General features: G+C 43.5%; 1 protein-coding gene across 1 annotated transcript in view; it reads left to right on the forward strand.

The window, feature by feature from the left end:
- Nucleotides 1-18377, forward strand: part of cadpsa (Ca2+-dependent activator protein for secretion a) — a 171978-nt gene that overhangs the window by 75431 nt on the left and 78170 nt on the right. Inside the window, exons 4-6 of the mRNA XM_080000884.1 lie at nt 11122-11202; nt 12340-12573; nt 16034-16155. Coding sequence (XP_079857010.1) covers nt 11122-11202; nt 12340-12573; nt 16034-16155 — 437 coding nt within the window. The remainder of the gene's footprint in view (nt 1-11121; nt 11203-12339; nt 12574-16033; nt 16156-18377) is intronic.

The raw sequence follows: 18377 nt of genomic DNA on the forward strand, positions 1-18377 counted from the left end.
CTGCTTCCAACACATCAACTTCAATAACTGACTGTTCCCTTGCTGCCTCATATATCCCACCACTTGACAGGTGCCATTGGAACGAGATGAGCAATGTTATTCACTTCACCGGTCAGTGGTTTTAATGTTGTGGCTGATTGGTGTGTGTATATGCGTGATATTTGGACTAATAGACAGCGGTAAGTCGGCAAACTGTTGGCGATCTGGTGAATGCTGGGGGCTTGCAAACACCGCTACACAAACTGAAAAGACTTTACCTATTTTTATGTCTCACTCTGAGTAAACTAGCATCTTTACCTATTTTCTCTGATTTCCTGAGCTTTTTAAAAAAAAGTACCACTGTTTTTCCAGGCAAGCCTTTCTCACTCTTGTTTTTTTCTTAATCTTGTGGGAATAACAACGTAGCTTGAACTAACTGGTGCCATTGTAATATTTTGTCTAGCTGACGTGTGTGTGTGTGTGTGTGTGTGTGTGTGTGTGTGTGTGTGTGTGTGTGTGTGTGTGTGTGTGTGTGTGTGTGTGTGTGTGTGTGTGTGTGTGTGTGTGTGTGTGTGCGTGCGTGCGTGCGTGCGTGCGTGCGTGCGTGCGTGCGTGCGTGCGTGCGTGCGTGCGTGCGTGCGTGCGTGCGTGCGCGCGCAAGGCTGCACATCAAAAAAGACAAGATAAGGAGCGGCTTGGGAGACCTGTAGTCATGACAACAGGCTCAGACAGTGTCTTGTTTACTGAAGCATAAACTGCTCTAAACCGGTGCTCATCAGTGGGAGAATGCAGCTCAAAGCATTGACCCAACCTCTACATTTACCCACCAATCCCCAACTCCTGCATGCGTGTCCTTTGGTCAGAATGTCTACACCAAACCTTGTTGTTCATCCCTCAACTAAACCTTTAAATGAGTGGAATATACCCTGACACGCCCAGCGCAACGGCCCTATACCGCTGCCAATGCAGGGGTATTAGCTTACACCTAACTCCAGCTCATTATCAATATCTCTAGACCGCATCTTAACGTTGATCCTTTACTCAACAATGGTTTAGCTGCTATTTGTTGGTTGTTCTACTGAATTTGCTCAACCTCCACCTCAAGCAGCAACATCTCACTGCTGGTACCACTGCTACTGTCCTGTGTGAAGGCTTTTTTTTGTTCTACTCATCATTTCATGTTCAAATACATTTTACCTTGACTTGGAACTAGGGCTGGGTGGTATGGCCTAAAATTTATATCACGGTATAATTTGAAGCACGGATGGTAACCGTAAATACCACAGTATATTCGGTTTTCTTAAAATTAAAAAAAGAAAAGCTTCTAAAGATGCAAAGTAGTCCTATGGCAACTGCATGGCAGCTATTACTGTAGTCTGTGTGTACAGTACTCTTGACTGTATTACTAGGACATATTTCACATAGTACAGAGATTTTTTAAGAACATTTCTTGTGAAAAACTGCAATAATAAATAGAAAATAATAAAAAACCTTTTCTTAATTAACTTCCATCTCTGAAAAACACTTTTTCATGAAATACAATAAAATCAAGCAGCGCAAAGTGAAAATATAAACTGACTTCAAGTATTTGTTGTTATTTATTCCCCCCTTTTGTGCCAGGTAAAATATCATCTTAACATCTCATATCTATATTTCTTTTTGATCAAAGGAATCCTAATGCCCTTCAAATCTGTACGCTAGTAAGAATGGATATGTACAGGCCTTTCTCCTTCACATACCACAAATCTCCCTTGGCATTGGTACATTCCCTCGACCATGTGAATTACCTATAGTAGAGCAGATAAGCTCATATATAAAAGGTATTGTGCATTTTATGACTGAAGCATTAATCTTTCTCTAGTGTTTCTTTAAACCATTTAAACCATGCAATTTATTTTCAGACGTGGAGGTATTTCAGATTTGACCTCTGGGACTTGGCAGAGGGGGAACAAATTTCAGGCTGTCAAATTAAAAAAAAAAAATTTCACCTTTTTGCCAATATCATCACATTATGTGGACTCTGACACAGGGTTCCCATATCTTATACAAACAAATGTCCAAAAAAGATTAACTGGTCCCCTTCCAGAGGACCTGGTTACACGGAGCAGCACGGTCAACCGGCCTCCTTCCCCCAGGTCAACCACAGACTGCCCCCTCCTCCCTTCCGGAGCGTGGGGTCTCGGGCTGCTGGGCTGGCTGGTGAAGGCGTGGCCGGACTTGGCTGTTGCCTGGGCTGCTTCAAGGGGTGGCCTGGCTGCTGGGCTGCTGGATGATCCCAGCGGTGGCTGCTAGGCGGAGGAGCTGGCCGCAGACGGATACCCATCCGCAGACGGATACCCATCCGCAGACGGATACCCATCCGCAGACGGTTTCCTCCGCAGGTGCCACAATGGTTCCTGTTCAGGGACTCTCTGGCACGGGGAAGGGACACAGAGGGGCCATCCAAAGACAGCACCAACCCTCTTCTGACTGGCAGCAGCAGCACCCAGGGGTCCGGCGGCCGAAACAGCCACAGCAACCACCATGTGTAACTGTCTGCAGATCTGTTCCTGGCTAATTCCACCTAGCCTTCTCTCTACAATAAATTGGTGTCCACGACCCATCGTCGTCTCTGGCCCTGAAAACGCCACTTGGATGGCGTGTGGCAGGTGGAACTGCCACAGCAACATATTTATATCTATCTATCTATAATGCTCTTGCTTCAGTATCTAACTTGCTGGGGACCCAAGGACACGTCCCCTGCGACAGTATCGAATTAGGTGCAATTTGGACACATAGTATGTGTAATATTAGTAAACACTGAATAAACAAGGGAACAGCGAGCCACTCTGTGCAGCTGGGGTGCTTTGTGACATCATCCAATTCCACCAAGCGAGGTGATTTGTAACATCATCATCCAATATGTGAAGCACGAGATGCACAAGTGGAAGCGCTGGAGTTGCAAGCCGAGCACCGGGCGCGTGACCTTCAACGTGACGCACGTATGCACGCACGCACTCACACTGAGCGTCTGGCAGTCCACACAAACGCGACTAAATCATTGACTGAAGAAACCTGGACTCAACTGATACTCCTGAAGTTCTAATAGTATATTTTCACATTTGGTGCTTATTTTTTTAATTTATTTATTTTTATTGCAAAATTGTCCTTACATTTTGTTAAGCTGTGCCATTTTGGATGGGCATGCAGGCCACAGGACAGAATTTTGTGTGTCTGCATTTTGTTAAACTGACATAATGGCTTAGAAATTCTTAAATTGAGAACGGGCATGTACTAGTATTTATTATTCTGAAAATGCATGTTTACAACATTGCCAAACAGTATACTGTATGTAGCATAACGTAGCGTACCTTATTATTTTAAACTTTTTTTTTTACTTTTTAGCTTAACGTTTTTACTTTTAACTGTACTTGTTTTACTGTGCTTTATCACCAAGTGAAATTCCTGTGAAAATGCTATACTTGGCGAATATAGCGATTCCGATTGTCTCTTCTCTTATATCTTCTGCTTTGACTGTTTTCACTGGCGGGTGGCTGAAGAGAGGCATCTTGTTCTTGGGCATGGTGTTTGTGGCTGGCTTTGTTCGCTGCTCCAGCCATTCTTTCACAAAGGTCTTGTACTTGTACTGTTGTGCACCCAAGGACTCCACCTTCCTCACTATGTCTGAAACTGATGAATCCATGATATCTTTGGAGTCAAGCACCAGAAGATCCTGACTCTTCAAGAAACGGGTTCCTCTTTGATCACTGCTGTGACGGACCTCACATGCTTCACAAAGGCTTCTTGCACTGCTGGCTGTGGCTCATGATGATGGTTTTCACTTTGTGAGGAGTTTACATTTTCGACTTATGTAGTCATTCTGGCAATTTCTAGACCTGCCACCATCCAGCGTTGCAGCTCCCCAGGATTCTCTCTTGGGCCACGATCCACCAGATCCTTTGAGGAGTACGTTGTTCTTTTCATAGCACAACAAACTTCTGGGCACAGAATTCTTCTCGGATTGTTGGGTGTTTCTCAGAGTGGACCGTCATGTCACGAACATGTTCTGACAGCCACCTGGAGAAGTAAGTGTGATCCAGAGCAAACATCCAGGGCTAGGAGCTGTGTGAGGGTTTCCACATTGAGCTGCAAGTTGCCCTCCCGTAGTGATCTGATTTACCTGTACTTGTTAAAGGGCTGAGGCAGCTGGCAGCAACTAAGGATCTTTATCAGAACACAAATGCAATTTTGGTAAAAATATAGATGATTATAATACAGAGTGAAGGGGCAAAAACTGGAAAAATGCAATGCTGATGCGAATGACATCTCAAGGTCACCAGAGGTCAGATACAAATCGCCTCCATGTCTGAAATAAAACCTTTGGGTATGTAGATTATATGCTGAAACTTTCATACAAATGGTTTGCCTATCTGCCCCACTACTACTGTCTCCCGCTTTCAAGAAAATGTTGCGTCAAAATAGTGGATCAACAGTAATCTTTTCCAACCACAAATCCTTCCTCTTGCAAATTTAGTTGGATATCTAGCTTTAGCACTGACAAACAGAGACATTTAAGCAATATGAGAGAATAACAAGGGTAGAACGGTGGACTGACAGTTGAGAAAGAATAATGAGAGAATTAGACGAATGGGAAACCACGTTCGTTTTCCTGGAGGATATCTTGGCTACAGCACAATTCGCAGCTTAAAAAAAAAAAAAAAAAAATGGGGGCTTTTTTATTTGACAGACTTGAATACGAGACTTGAGTCATTTCACTCTTTGTAAAATGCTGCTGGTTTATCTTTTTTTTTTTTTCTTATTGAGAATTAGATTGTGTGGGTTGAGTGTTTTTTTCCTGGAGAAAATCAGGGGGAAGGCAGATAAATAAATATCTAGCAAAGGCTCAGCCCCTGACACACCTTTTGTTCTTTGTATTCTCTGTGCGTATTACAGCTCTATGTGTTTGTGTGAGTTTGTTTGTGTGACTTTTTACCAGGAAAACAGTAATTCAAAAGTTAACCTCGCTAGGTGGTAGACCCAGGGGTGGGTGTTCAGGCAAGATTTAATAAAGCCTCTGGGGAAGGAGAGAGAGAGACACTTGACTGACTTTTTCTTCAAACGTAACAAACATTTTTGTGAGGCAGATGATCTTATAGACTATGTGACTAGGGAAGATCAAAATATTTTCCCAGTACAAGATCAGTTTAACGGTGAATATCATATTGCCCCTCTATAAAATATTTTTTAAATAATAAAAGGGGGGTAGGGTACGCAAGGTTCAATAAGGAATCTTCTTTTGTGAGACGCACTAAGTGGATCCTGAAGAAGAGGGGACCATGCAGTAGGCCTACATGCTGTGCAAAAAAGTGTTTTTCTTTTTACTGGTATCACATGTAGTTTTTGTTAGCCCTGGAGGTCTTGAGATTGCTTCGGATGTCTCCTAGATTGGTGTTTTTGGCAAAATGCAATAGATGCATCCTGTCCAGTAAACCTATTCCATGATTTGAAGCTGTAATTGCTGGTTTTTGTGGTAACATAATCCCGACATATAATTGCCTTGTGGGATACTTTCGCTGCCACAATATTGCAGCCAGGAGCAGCCTTCAGCATCAGTTTCAATCAGTTCAAATCTAATTTCTTGAAGAGAACTGTCATGTCAGGTTTTAGAATTGTTTACCGGTACCAATGTTAGCTCAATAAAAAAAATGTTTTAAAGAGAAATTGAAATGTACATTTGAAGAACCATGTGTTATCTTGGTTTTGTGGTAACCATAGTCGTTTGTCTGTCTTAGCTGGTTTCACCATTGATTTTCAATGGCCACTGCAGCGTAACATAACTAACTCATGCTTTAGTTATTGCATGCATGTAAAAGCAAATTCTATTAGTTACAACGAGTCAAGCACTTCATGCAGCCCTGGGGGGGAACAATGGGAGAATGACTCAGTTGTTATCTCAGGTTCGATGTGGTTAAGTGAAATTATATTTTCTTTGAGTGCATGTACAGGACATCAATCAGTGGCTGCAAACCAATGTGTCTGTTTGAGTGGGGGTGCCGTCTGCCGCCCTCTGTTCTGTAGTCTGCATGCTCGGCGGCTGGGGGCTAACGGGGGTGCCTAGCTGCCCGACATGGCGGAGGTGCATGGCACACTGCTCTGCGCCCTTAGCTTATTGCTGTAGGTTGGCTGCCAACAGGTACTGGAGGTGGGCGCACTGGGGCACGGTTGGTTCCGGGGGGGTCTGCGTTGTTGCTCCCCGGCCTGCTGCGCCCCTGGATCGATCCGGTCGCACTCACCTATCTCTCCCAGTGCCAAAACTCATACTCAGCACATACAGTGGGGCAAAAAAGTATTTAGTCAGCCACCAATGTGCAAGTTCTCCCACTTAAAAAGATGAGAGAGGCCTGTTATTTTCATCATAGGTACACCTCAACTATGAGAGACAAAATGAGAAAAAAAAATCCAGAAAATCACATTGTCTGATTTTTAAAGAATTTATTTGGAAATTATGATGGTAAATAAGTATTTGGTCAATAACAAATGTTCATCTCAATACTTTGTTATATACCCTTTGTTTGCAATGACAGAGGTCAAACGTTTTCTGTAAGTCTTCACAAGGTTTTCACACACTGTTGCTGGTATTTTGGCCCATTCCTCCATGCAGATCTCCTCTAGAGCAGTGATGTTTTGGGGCTGTCGCTGGGCAACACGGACTTTCAACTCCTTCCAAAGATTTTCTGTGGGGTGGAGATCTGGAGACTGGCTAGGCCACTCCAGGACATTGAAATGCTTCTTACGAAGCCACTCCTTCGTTGCCCGGGCGGTGTGTTTGGGATCATTGTCATGCTGAAAGACCCAGCCATGTTTCATCTTCAATGCCCTTGCTGATGGAAGGAGGTTTTCACTCAAAATCTCACGATACATGGCCCCATTCATTCTTTCCTTTACACGGATCAGTCGTCCTGGTCCCTTTGCAGAAAAACAGCCCCAAAGCATGATGTTTCCACCCCCATGCTTCACAGTAGGTATGGTGTTCTTTGGATGCAACTCATCTTTCTTTCTCCTCCAAACACGACAAGTTGAGTTTTTCCTAAAAAGTTCTATTTTGGTTTCATCTGACCATATGACATTCTCCCAATCCTCTTCTGGATCATCCAAATGCTCTCTAGCAGACTTCAGACGGGCCTGGACATGTACTGGCTTAAGCAGGGGGACACGTCTGGCACTGCAGGATTTGAGTCCCTGGCGGCGTAGTGTGTTACTGATGGTAGCCTTTGTTACTTTGGTCCCAGCTCTCTGCAGGTCATTCACTAGGTCCCCCCGTGTGGTTCTGGGATGTTTGCTCACCATTCTTGTGATCATTTTGACCCCACGGGGTGAGATCTTGCGTGGAGCCCCAGATCGAGGGAGATTATCAGTGGTCTTGTATGTCTTCCATTTTCTAATAATTGCTCCCACAGTTGATTTCTTCACAACAAGCTGCTTACCTATTGCAGATTCAGTCTTCCCAGCCTGGTGCAGGTCTACAATTTTGTTTCTGGTGTCCTTTGACAGCTCTTTGGTCTTGGCCATAGTGGAGTTTGGAGTGTGACTGTTTGAGGTTGTGGACAGGTGTCTTTTATACTGATAACGAGTTCAAACAGGTGCCATTAATACAGGTAACAAGTGGAGGACAGAGGAGCCTCTTAAAGAAAAGGTTCCAGGTCTGTGAAAGCCAGAAATCTTGCTTGTTTGTAGGTGACCAAATACTTATTTTAGGGAGGAATTTACCAATTAATTCATTAAAAGTCCTACAATGTGATTTCCTGGATTCTTTCCCCCCATTCTGTCTCTCATAGTCAAAATGTACCTATGATGAAAATTACAGGCCTCTCTCATCTTTTTGTCTGTCCCAAACTTTTAATCCCACTCACATTAGCTTAGAACACACTTGCACACCAATCCTACTCCGAACAACACTCCATCGGACCAGGGTCTGCGGGACAGGAGGGGTGCGAGTGATCTGGGTTCGACTTGCCTGAAGGACTCACACCCACAACCCCGCAATTTTCTAACGGCAATTACCAACAGCACACATTGAGCACTGGGGTTTTCCGGGGTGGTCGGTCGCTTGCGGGTCGGTCTGGGGCCTGGTTGGCCCCCCTCCTGGCCTGGCTGGAGTCCTGACGGCTTGCGCCTGGTGGCTTGAGATGTGCTGCGACCTGGCGGGGCTGCGGAGAGCGCCGCCTGGTGCCTTCCGAGGCCCCTGGGGGGACTGCTTGCCATTGTGGGTGTGGGTTGTGGTGTGGGGGGCGGCTGTTGGCCTTTTGCTTCTGCGGCACGGCTTCTCTGCAGCGGGCGCACCCAGGGTGGCGGAAGGCCTGTACACCTGGCGGCCTGCTGGCATCGGCGGGGGGGTGGGGGAGGTAACATTGAGGTGCCCCGCACTGGGCACACACTGCTGCGTGTATGGGCAATTGGCACTCACGCTGGGTGGGGCGTCTGGTCGGCTGCGGTGGGGCGGGCCTCCCCCTTGTGCGGGGTGTGGGTGGGCATGGGGGTCCTGCCGGCTTGCCCGTGGGGCAGGCGGCTTGGGTGGGGTGTCGTCTGTCTCCGTGGGGCTGGGATCCGGGCCAGAGGTCCGTGCCTTGTATGTGTGCGCCCCTGGGGTGCGGGGTCTCCTTGTGCTCCCCAGGAGTGGGTCATGCTCCTCAGGGCTGGGGGTTGCTCGACAGCCCTCTGGGGGCCCGGGGGTCTTCTGCGGCCGCAGGGCAGGGTACTTGGGGCTTTCCTGCAGCCGTAGGGTGTCTACAGGGCTGCGGAGTTCGGTGGGGCTTTGGGGCCCCTTCCCCTGCTTGGAGGCGCTGCGACATAATACCGACCTTCTACACCAGTATCAATGGGGATAAGTCATGTAGACTCACCGGTGGACATACACACACACACACACACACACACACACACACACAAAGGCGGTCTCATCACACACGCACACACCACCACACCTGCTTCGAGTGCACCCCAGCACCCTCCAGGTTGCATTCCTCTCCCTTCCTCCCTCATTTGCTGCCATAATTATGACAGGAAGAGGCCACGTGACCAGTTGTAGTTCTGGTTTTCCTGGACCTAATTCACTGTTTTTCCATACATGTTGTCGTCCTATGTTTATGTTTTTGTGTAAATGTTGTTTGTTTCTATGTCTCACCCGTGGTGATTCTCCCCCTCTTGGAGTAGTGATCAGTTGTTTATAGACCCAAACATGATAAATAGTTCTCCAAAGAGGGGGGTTGATGGGGGGAAAAAAACAAAAAAGTAACAGTGGGCTGCAATGTTTCCAGCATCACAGAAATTCGCCCAACAAACCCCCTCGGCTCGGACATCTGCCACATTGACTCACTCTTCCAGTTGCGTTTGGTCTCAACTCTCCCTTCAAAGGAAAGTGTTGGCGTTTTCTAATGTCTTTTTCCAAATAAACTTAAATTACCGCAACCTTTCACTACAGGCTCCGGAAATTAACCAGCACACTACCTACTGAGAGGGAAAAAGGGAATAGCAGGAAAGGAATGACTCCAAAAGGGGTGTGTGTGTGTGTGTGTGTGTGCGTGTGTGCGTGTGTGCGTGTGTGCGTGTGTGTGTGTGTGTGTGTGAGTGTGTGTGTGCGTGCGTGTGCGTGTGCGTGCGTGCGTGCGTGTGTGTGTGTGTTAAAGCCAATGTTGGGGACAGGAAGGGAAATACTGTCTTGCTCCTCTCCAGATGGCATGGCACACTCCAAGCTGCTGACCAGGCACACACACATTCACACACACACAAACACCAGCGCTTCAGAAAGTGCGAGCCTTGCTCAAGTCAACACAGAGATTTGATTTGCATGCGTTACATGAGCATATGCTTGCAATATCTTACTTCAGAAAAGTTGCATTGACCCTGAAACATAATGAATTAGACTAATATTACGTCTTCAAGTTCAAGAGATTATTTGTCACATACATACACATTGGAATGAATATCGAAACACCATAGGTGTACCTTTACCAAGTCGTGCGGTAGGCCCGTGAATTTATGTTGAATTTGAATGGTCAGTAAAGCATGTGAAATTGTCATACTGTCAACAAAATGGAAGCTGATTTATCTCATTACAGGACTTTCCTTCCTTTCCTTCAAGCTCAATGACACGTGATTGACTTGACACGACACAAAATCAATCCAAAATCACAATTTGCTGAAAGCTACTTCCCTGTGAGCAATTAGGGCAGAGGGAACATATCCCAGACTGCAACAATGGTAGATTAAAATGTCATAGCAAGAACAGCCAGTTACAACTAAAACTGTCTTCAAATTGCATAATGTGATTGCATAATGTATCCTTTAATGGACTATACCTTACTAAAATAACAGTCATATACTATACATTATATCATATATATAATGCATAGTAGTATATATGTAACTTGTATATTATATATTGTATACAAACAAAACACAAATACAAACTTACAGCCTTCTACAAAACATGATTAATTTCCTGACATGTGAATGCATACACATGTTTACACACACTCACACACACCAGCACACCTTCGACTGGACTTTTCCAAGCCCCCTTCCCCCAACCTCCCCTGTTCCTAATCGCAGAGGTTTGAGAGTGAGTTATCCATCCGCCCGTCCGGGGGCGTAGAGCGGCTGATGAATTCCACGTGGTTATCAGATTGATTCTGCGGCCCAGTATCCTGAAAGTTGTGAAAGCTTGAGCAGAAGGGATTGACAGGCCATGCCGGTTAGCAGGCAGCGGGCGATGCCATGGCAATGACTACGGGACACGCAGAATGAGGCGCAGCCAGAGGGGTCGTGGCCCTCTGAGTGTCGTCACATGACTCTGTGATGAAATTCATTCTGTGTCCTCAAAGTAAATGAATCACATCAAGAGTTTTGATCTCACATTTCAAAGGCAGTCCATCCTGACATAAAAGTGTCATTTCATATTTTTTATTAAATTATATTATTAATTTGATAGCGTTCAAATTCTGAAATCAGAGTCACCGCTAATGACCTCCCACTCAGCCACAAATACTATACTCTAACATATTCATTATCATCAAATTCATCATTAACTGATCCCTTGTGAAGAGTAAGGATTACCCATGTGTGTTTGTTTAATAAACTGAACTTGTGTGTGTGTGTTTATCTCAGCTGGATAACCCTGATGAGCAGGCAGCCCAGATCAGACGAGAGCTGGACGGACGCCTGCAGATGGCCGATCAGATCACCAGGGTAAAGCGCCACTGATGCCGTAATGGAGAGATGCAGGGCTGGGTGATGGATGGATGCATATTGACTTTGGACATAATTGATAGTTTGACAGTCGGCCTGAGGTTTCCACTGCTGAGTTTTTCCATTCCGATTTCACTATACAATCATTAATTAATTAACCACAGTTTTTCTCCTCTATGACAGGAAGAGGCCACGTGACCAGTTGTTGTTCCAGTTTTCCTGGACCTAATTAACTGTTTTTCAATACATGCTGTCATCCAATGGTTATGTTTTTGTCTAAATGTTTTTTGGTTCTATGTTTCTCCCCCTCTTCGAGTAGTGATCAGTTGTTTATAGACCCAGACATGAATAAATAAATAAATTTTAATAATAATAATAAATAAAAAGTTCTCCAGAGTGGTGGTTCTCTAAATAAAAATAAAGAAATAAAAAACATACCCTGGGATGTTCTTGATGGATATGATATTCACACGAATCCAACCTTCAGTGGGTATAATATGGATTTTTTTGCTCTGCTCCTCCAGTTATAACGGAAGTATACAGTGCAACTATTTCACTGTCGCCTCATTGATATAAATGGATGCAGTTCAGTTAAGGAACGATTGCTACCCTCTAAAATAGATGTCAATGAGGTCCGGTCTCCAATTCTCTGTCACGCATTTCCACTCACAAAAATGTAGGTATATTGAATTGGTGTCGTGTACTCACATGATAATGCTACAGAGGAAAATCTATTAAACTCAGTGATGGTTTGATAAAGGCCGGGAAATAAATATAGATTTGCTTAATTTCATTGCAGGCCTTATTAAAATGCCGGTTCCCATAATTTAAAACTGTTCATAGCACAAACTCACTGAACGCTTTACTATTGAGAAACTTAGCACTCTGCTGCAGCTTCTCGCTGTTTTCAGTTGTAAAGTGTTTATCTTGGTGTTGGTCTTGCAGCACAAGAGCTAATGTTGTTGGGACATGGGAACCAACATTTCAATAAGACCTGGATTGACAAATGATGAACACATCTTTTTACTGTGAAATGAAAAAGTTGCATTTTTCCTTCAGTTAACATAATGGCGACTCTTTACTTGTTTTTTTATCGTCACCCCCTGGCAACTCACTTTCTGTTTGCATCGTTGGCAGGGTGGCAAGTTCCCCAAATTTGTGTCCAAGGAGATGGAGGCCATGTACGTGGAGGAGCTGCGTTCCTCGGTCAACCTGCTGATGGCCAACCTGGAGAGCATGCCTGTCTCCAAGGGGGGGGAGTTCAAGCTGCAGAAGCTAAAGAGGGGCCACAACGCCTCCATCATGGACATGGGCCAAGAGGACGAGAATACACTCTCCAAGTCCGATGTGGTTCTCTCCTTCACGCTAGAGGTCAGTGGAATGGGGCGGTGTTTGGCAGGGAGGTGTATTCATGTCGAAATCCAGATTTATGCTTCTGCAAAAGGTACATATTAACGTCTCTGCGGAGCTACACAGCAAAGGGGTATTGGGAAAGATGTGAAAAACCCAACTGTGAGGATGTGAGCCAGCAGTTATGTGTAGATGGGTGCACCAGAAGAATTCACAACAGTCCAGAAATTGATTCAGAATTCTCTGCTTTTAGTGAGTATTTTGTTCAGCGTGTATTTCCATAATGCATCGAGCCCAACAAACACCAGGGGTTGTATTCCCTGAAGGACGCTTATGCCGTAAGCGAGGCTAGACTGACTAACTTCCGGTATAAGAGGGTTCCTAAGATCCCGCTAGAAAAAATGCCTGTTAGGTTACCACGGCAACATATGCCTTGGAGCTAGCCTGGTCGATAGTAGGATAGTTTGAAGACTCAAGACTCAAGAGTGTCACTGTTCACCGCCCGACACAAATGTGGCGCAAATGCAATGGATTATGCTTTTCAACAATTGGCAGTTTTGTTGGAGATGTATTTATTATATTCCCAGACCACCAAAGTGCAAGGCACATAAAACAAGTGTTTACAGGGGACCTATTTTGCAAAACTCACTTTTTCAGTGCTTGTTCACATAAATTTGGGTCTCTGATGGGACTACTAACACACAAACTGTGAAAAAAGACAACCCAGTCAGTGTATTGTGTTTGTTTCAGAAAACATATTATTGTATTCTACTGTGTGTTTCTTTCTGTGTGTGTGTCCATGTTAGGTTGACTATACTGTAGGCTGTGGCGTGTGAGCTGCGTTTCTCCAAAGAAAACCGTAGATGTATTAATTTTATTCATTTCCTTTTATTTTCCGTTGTTTCCGTAACTGAATGAAACAAAAAACCCCCAAGCCCCAGCTCAATGCTGCTCCAGACACAATAGTGGAAGTCGAATTAAACTTTTAAATTAGGCCTTGTAGATCTAATATGAGTGACAATTCATCAACTGGATTGCTTATTTCTCGCCTCAAATTTGTTCGCAAACAGATTTTGGTGGACTGATAAGGTGAAACCAGGGAAAGTTTACAGAAAAATACGGGAGGGTTAAAGCTCAACCAAACCCCATTGGCTCACTTAACACGGAACTTGTGCTCAAACCCCATTTGCTCACAGAACTAGGGGCCTCGGGAGGGTGGCTCCTGCCACTGAAATAGTCTCCTTTCAGACAGGGTGGATTGAACACTCAAATGCATCATCTGAGTAGCATTTTCAGCAGAAAACTTTACAAGCTTGTTCTGGGGACCTCAGGGACCATATATTAAACTTGGTCAAAAGGAGCATAATAGGTCCACTTTCATTCAATTGCAGATAATTATTTTTTTCAAATTGTAAAATATGTTAGGATCTTATTTTCTGCAGTTATACATAGGTGTCTACATATTGTAAATACTGTATATTGATATTATTTTATATTATAGGCTATATGTGGTACTGAAAAAACCTTAGCAAAAGAAGTGTGCACATGCACAGTATGTACACGCAATATTTTTTTTTGTGACAATTTTTCCTTCTCTTAAAAAAAACATGATTTCAAAAAAAAACAGAAGTTTTAAATTGCAAGTTGGTGTATGTTTCATATCAGTTTATTTATTTTTATTTTTTTAATATATTTTAAGGGAATGCATATAGAATAAATGGAACATGCAGATCAGGTACTTTCGATCAGTTTAAGTAACATTTACATTACGTGTTTGAGATTGAGATGTTGAGATTTTCATTGGGAGTGACAAGGATGGAAGGATTAAGAATGAGTACATTAGAGGGACAGCTCAGGTTGGACAGTTTGGTGGAAAAGTGAGAGAGGCCAGATTGAGATGGTTTGGACACGTGTGTAGGAGAGATGAGAGTTACATTGGGAGAAGGATGCTGAGGATGGAACTGCCAGGCAAGAGGAAAAGAGGAAGGCCAAAGAGAAGGTTTATGGATGTGGTGAGGGAGGACATGCAGGCGGTTGGTGTAAGGGAGGAAGATGCGCAGAACAGAAGGTATTGGAGGCAGATGAACCGCTATGGTGACCCCTAACGGGAGCTGCAGATAGCAGAAGAAGAAGATACATTACGTGTTTATGAATTTGGTAATCGATTGCCCAGGCTGCTTTTCTGTGTTTATTAATATCTTCAGTATTGCCCTTTTTAGTAATCATGTGTTTAAATATTTAAATATTGTTTAAATATTGTTCCATCAGTAATTACTCCTCTGTAGATGTGAAGGAAACTTCACGTTCTGTAGTGATCATGTGTTGAACTGCGTTCCGTTGATTGGTTAAGTAACGGTGTAAATATCGAGAGCATTGATGTTCTATCTCCATCTGATCCAGACTTCACTGAGTCAGACTGGTTTACCTCCAAGCAGCATTTAGAGAACCCACTTAGCCTTGACTGCCAGTTACTACTTACATAAGTGATGCTATCGTGGGTTATCGACGCCTGATCCTCGCGACCTTTAGGGAATACACCCCTGGTCAACCCAGCCTAAAATCAGCCCTCAAGTAAATGGAAAAGGCAGCCTTAAATATACCCCGGCTCAAACCATCTAGGTAATACACACAGGGGTGTTACATTTCAAAACAGCAGATATTGATTTTAAAGATAGATTTTGAGATATTGAAGGCTAGCTATTCCACATGTGTTACTTCATTATTCGTTTACAGCAACTATACAAAAATAGGCTAGAGCTAATCGGAATATTGTCTTGTGGGGGAAAAATGTAAATAAAGGAACAAAGAAAGTCAACATTCTGCTAATTTTTTTCCTGCTGGGAAGCAGGAAAGCAATTCCAGTCTGAAGCAATTCCTATTGCCTGACACTTTACCGCCATAAAGAACCAGTAACAAAGTGAAAGAAAGTCTCACCAGGTCCACTGATCTCCTGAATGACAGCTTTTTTAGAAAAAAAAACAAAAAAAACAAACAAATGAAAAACAAACACAAACCATCACCTTAATTGGACCAGGCACCAGCGGCCATTCTCTCCCCACAGGGATGGGGAAACAAGGGATGTCTCCAAGCTGCGGACTACTCAATGAAACGCTGAGAGAGGATAAATAACCTGTCCAATTCTGACACCCAAAATTCCTGCTGGTGAATTGAGCTTATAGCAAAGACCATACAGAACACTGCCTTACTGTTCCCTGCTACATGATATATTATATAGTAACACTGGTATTACACTGTACTAACTGTAAACAATTATTTATTTATATTTTACAATTTTATGCTTGGAAAAAAAACTAAAAACGGCTCCACGAATTAGAGGTACAACCATTTATTTAGTCGTTAAACAACGGTGAAAGGTAAAAGATCCCCAGATTCCAGAGGGTTGACTTGACTTCCAGAATATTGTCCTGGAAATCCTGATTCTAACAGCCCTTCCACTCTGTTTGTCGCCCCCCTCCCCCAGGTGGTAATAGTGGAGGTGCAGGGGTTAAAGTCTCTGGCTCCTAACAGGATTGTGTACTGCACCATGGAGGTGGAGGGAGGACACAAGCTCCAGACAGACCAGGCTGAGGCCTCCAAGCCCACGTACGTGCAAAGGCATATCCATCACACACCACGTACATCACATCAAATCCAAATTTTTTAAAAATGAGTTAAGTCCGAACTTTAGAGAAAAGGTGACATATTGATTATCCAGGCTGGCATGCCCACTAGGTGTGAAGTAAAACTTCACATTCAAATCTCTTCATACTCATTCTGCCTCTTTGGGACTGAGCAACTACAGCCTTTGGGCAGCATATCTATATTGGCAGTTTACGGCAGTTTGAGTTTATATCTTTTTCTCTCCATTATTGATGCTACCTAGTAGCCATAGTGTCATTTTCCATTTTGGATTAAAATTGAGGTGGGGAATCTGGGAAACAAGAAGTGAAATTGAAGTGAAAGTTCCTTGTCAACCCCTCATGCACGGAGGGAAAACTCATTAATAGTGTTATTAACGGAAGGGAAGGCTGGGTATGTTTTGCTGTCGGAGAGTTGGAAGACAGTGCCACCATCTGGACTCACATGAGAACACACATGACAGGCCTTGTGGAAAGACGGAGATTCCTCAAAAGCAGAACACGATGTGTATCAATAGTACATAAAGAATGTCCTCATATCTGTTTATGTAGATGTATTTAAAAATACTAAACAACCAAACTAAATTGTACAAGTTGTATTCTAAAGTGCCGCATATTTTTAAGCCTTTTTAAGCCTACAGTTGACATTTAAGTAAACCCGGCACAAAAAAAATAACATTTACTCAACTCTTAAGACTGTTTCAAGTGGCATTTTTAAATTGCAATTGATCCCCACGGGGAATCAGTCAAAACCTAGTCATCAAATCCCCCATCCTTCCATTCCCATGTCTTTCCCCTCACGTCTCTTCCACTTCTCATTTACGCTATATCCACCCTTCTCCTCTTCCCCCTTGTCCTCCTCTCCTGTCCTTTTCATCGCTCTTCTCCTCCCCTAGATGGTAAGAGAAAGAGAGAGGGAGAGAGAAAGCAAGAGAGAAAACGAGAGACATAGGGATAGTCAGAGCATCTCACGGCCCAGAGTAATGGTCCAGGCAAGAACTCATGACCACCGAACACTCCTGTGTCTCCTGTCCTCTGTGCTCTTGCCAACAGCAACTTATTACAAGTTAATTGAAGATAGATAGATAGATAGATAGATCGATAGAAAGAATTCTGTTTGAATTTGCGTTATCTAACTCAATGACATTTCAAATTAATCCACTGAAACGGATGAATGAAGAAGTGTACAGTACATACAGAACCATCTATGCACTGACCAATACAGTATATCTGGAATATTGAAACCTCAATGCTTTGCATTGATCTCATTGCGCTATATCAGGGGTCAGTCAGTGCATTTACATAAACTAAATACCCAGATAAACTAAATACCCTGTACTTCTGAACAATAAAACCTGCACTTCTGTAAGGTGGTGAGAAAAATATGCAGATCTTATCCGGGTTAAGGTGTTTGTATACCACAATAAATCGAATCATTGAGGAGAAATCCAGGTCTGTAAATCGGGTCGTGCTTGCGCCTATTTCGAGTTTAACTTGATTAAGATAATGGGGGTAAGGTGTTTACATGACAGTTACAATATTCTGAATATCGCCTTACCCCATTGTAATTGGCGTCGGTGTTGGTATGGAGAGAAGCAGTAAGCCTAATTTACACTGGGCCTAGTTTAAGACAGAGAGTAGCAACGGTTGGTATCAGCGACGACTAATTGAAAATCTGGATTATTGCTGAATGGCTTTCCCACACAAGTGATTTGGTTTGATTTGTTTTGGGGAGAAGGTGGTGCAGGAAACACTTATCTAGACATACTGTATACTGCTGATTCCCAGGGTAAGTCGGCACTTGGCTTAGCCAGACTTGTTCATGCCAACCAGAATTCAACGAAGCATTAGTCTACATGACTTCCAGCGCTCACTGGGTAATTGGTCATGGTGATATTTATGAGTGCATAAGCCCTCATATTTTAACATAAATGGAGCCACTTTTACTTTAGAGGCACTATGTATTCAGCAGCAATTTTTTTTTATTGTCTGAGTCACTGAACAATAATACGTTTAAAAGGGCATGCTTAATTTATTATATTTATTTGTTTGATTGCTTAATTTCCCCATTACCCTAAGCTGAATTTGCATAATTATTGTCTCATACAGGCAGTGTTTTAGATATTTTAACAATGACCTCCACCCTCTGTCATTTATTGATGTATTCGCCCTACTAGCCAATGTGAT

This window comes from Zeus faber, assembly GCF_960531495.2.
Source record: "Zeus faber genome assembly, chromosome: 5".
Lineage (NCBI taxonomy): Eukaryota > Metazoa > Chordata > Actinopteri > Zeiformes > Zeidae > Zeus > Zeus faber.